Below are 1,607 nucleotides of genomic sequence, written 5' to 3'. Positions count from 1 at the left end.
ACACACACACAGACACACACACACACACACACACACACACACATACACACACACACACAAACATACACACAGACACACACACACACACACGCTTCATATCTTTCTCACATCTACTAACGTACCATCCAGATGTGTTTTCCGTGGATGTTTGCAGGCATATCTTCAGGGTGAAGATGTTGTCCAAGCAGTGGGCCGAAGAGGGTCCCTAAAGGAATGACCTCAGTGGTGAAAACACCCAGCACCTTCTGATGACAAAGTATTAGAAAATTGAAAACTATTTGCAAAAAAAAAAAATTAAAATAATAATTGTTTGTGGTTAAGACAGACTGCAGACGATTACTCAGACTTTCTTTCAAATAAATTGATACATATTTTGTACCAAATACAATTACATGTCAGTGTCATTTTAGTATCATTGAGATACTATTATAGTTAATTTAATATTTTGAATTAGTTTTTAAAATATTTTTTTGTTTTGATTTGAATTATAGCTAAAGTTTTAGTAATTTAGTTTTTGCCATTTATATAAATATATATATTAAATATTTATGTATAGTTTTTATTAGTTGATATTTCAGTTTTAATTATTTTATTACATCAAATTAAACTAAACGATAACGAGAAATTATTGGAATTAACAGAACATTTTTATGCTTTTAGTTTTAGTTAACAATAATAAAGACATTTTTAAGTGCGATTTAAGTGTCCAAATAGGTTTTTGGGCCACTGTACATGTATGCATGTATGTACCTGATTGTGATATGCAAATCTGAGGTTTCTGGATAATGATGTCTGGGCTCTGGTTTCTTTCCACCCATCAAAGTCTGGCTCATCATCTGTAACAGGATGGTTGTGTCGCACATCCAGTTTCTGCTCCTCAGTTTGTATAGTGATGCTCTCGTTTGCAGTGGTTGTGAGTGTTTTTGAAGGCATAATCAAACCGAGTGGAGATTACACCTGTGAACGACAGAAAACCATACACATGATGATCAACGTAAGATAAAACTAGTTTTTCTGTATTTCCTATGCAGTTCTGTTCTGAGTGGTTACTACTTGATTTAAAGGAATAGTTCACCCAAAAATGAAAATTATCTGAAAATTACCCTCAAGTCCTCTAAGATGTAGATAGCATTCCACCACTTGCTCAGCAATGGATCCTCTGCAGTGAATGGGTGCCGTCAGAATGAGAGTCCAAAAACATCACAATAATCCACAAGTAATCAACACACCACTCCAGTTCATCAGTTAACATCTTGTGAAGTCAAAAGCTGTGTGTTTGTAAGAAACAAATCCATCATTAAGGTGTTTCTCACTTTAAACCATTGCTTCTGGTTAAAATAGAGTCCTCTATACATAACATTGCTTTCTTCAGTGAAAAAGTCCATCCTCTGTTTTCCACTCACATCAAAACCCACCAAAATATGTTTAGAACTGTTGTGGACTGTTATTGCTGGTAAACATTGCTTGATCTGTGCATATTTCTCGCTTGATGTTAAAACACCTTAATAATGGATTTGTTTCTTACAAACACACAGCTTTTCACTTTACAAGACATTAACTGATGGACTGGAGTGGTGTGGATTACTTGTGGATTATTGTGATGTTTT

The 1,607-nt window shown here is 34.5% G+C and overlaps 1 protein-coding gene across 1 annotated transcript in view; it reads right to left on the bottom strand.

Moving 5' to 3' along the window:
* The window catches only part of LOC107697119 (PR domain zinc finger protein 1-like), an 8,518-nt gene that overhangs the window by 4,340 nt on the left and 2,571 nt on the right, over positions 1 to 1,607 (bottom strand). The window contains exons 2-3 of the mRNA XM_016497760.1: positions 751 to 957; positions 123 to 245 (exon numbers count right to left, since the gene is read on the bottom strand). Coding sequence (XP_016353246.1) covers positions 123 to 245; positions 751 to 933 — 306 coding nt within the window. The 5' untranslated portion in view covers positions 934 to 957. The remainder of the gene's footprint in view (positions 1 to 122; positions 246 to 750; positions 958 to 1,607) is intronic.

The sequence above is a fragment of the Sinocyclocheilus anshuiensis genome, unplaced genomic scaffold, assembly GCF_001515605.1.
Source record: "Sinocyclocheilus anshuiensis isolate Anshui unplaced genomic scaffold, SAMN03320099.WGS_v1.1 scaffold38, whole genome shotgun sequence".
Lineage (NCBI taxonomy): Eukaryota > Metazoa > Chordata > Actinopteri > Cypriniformes > Cyprinidae > Sinocyclocheilus > Sinocyclocheilus anshuiensis.
Note: the sequence above shows the minus strand (reverse complement) of the source record. Positions and strands in the feature narration are given on the sequence as shown.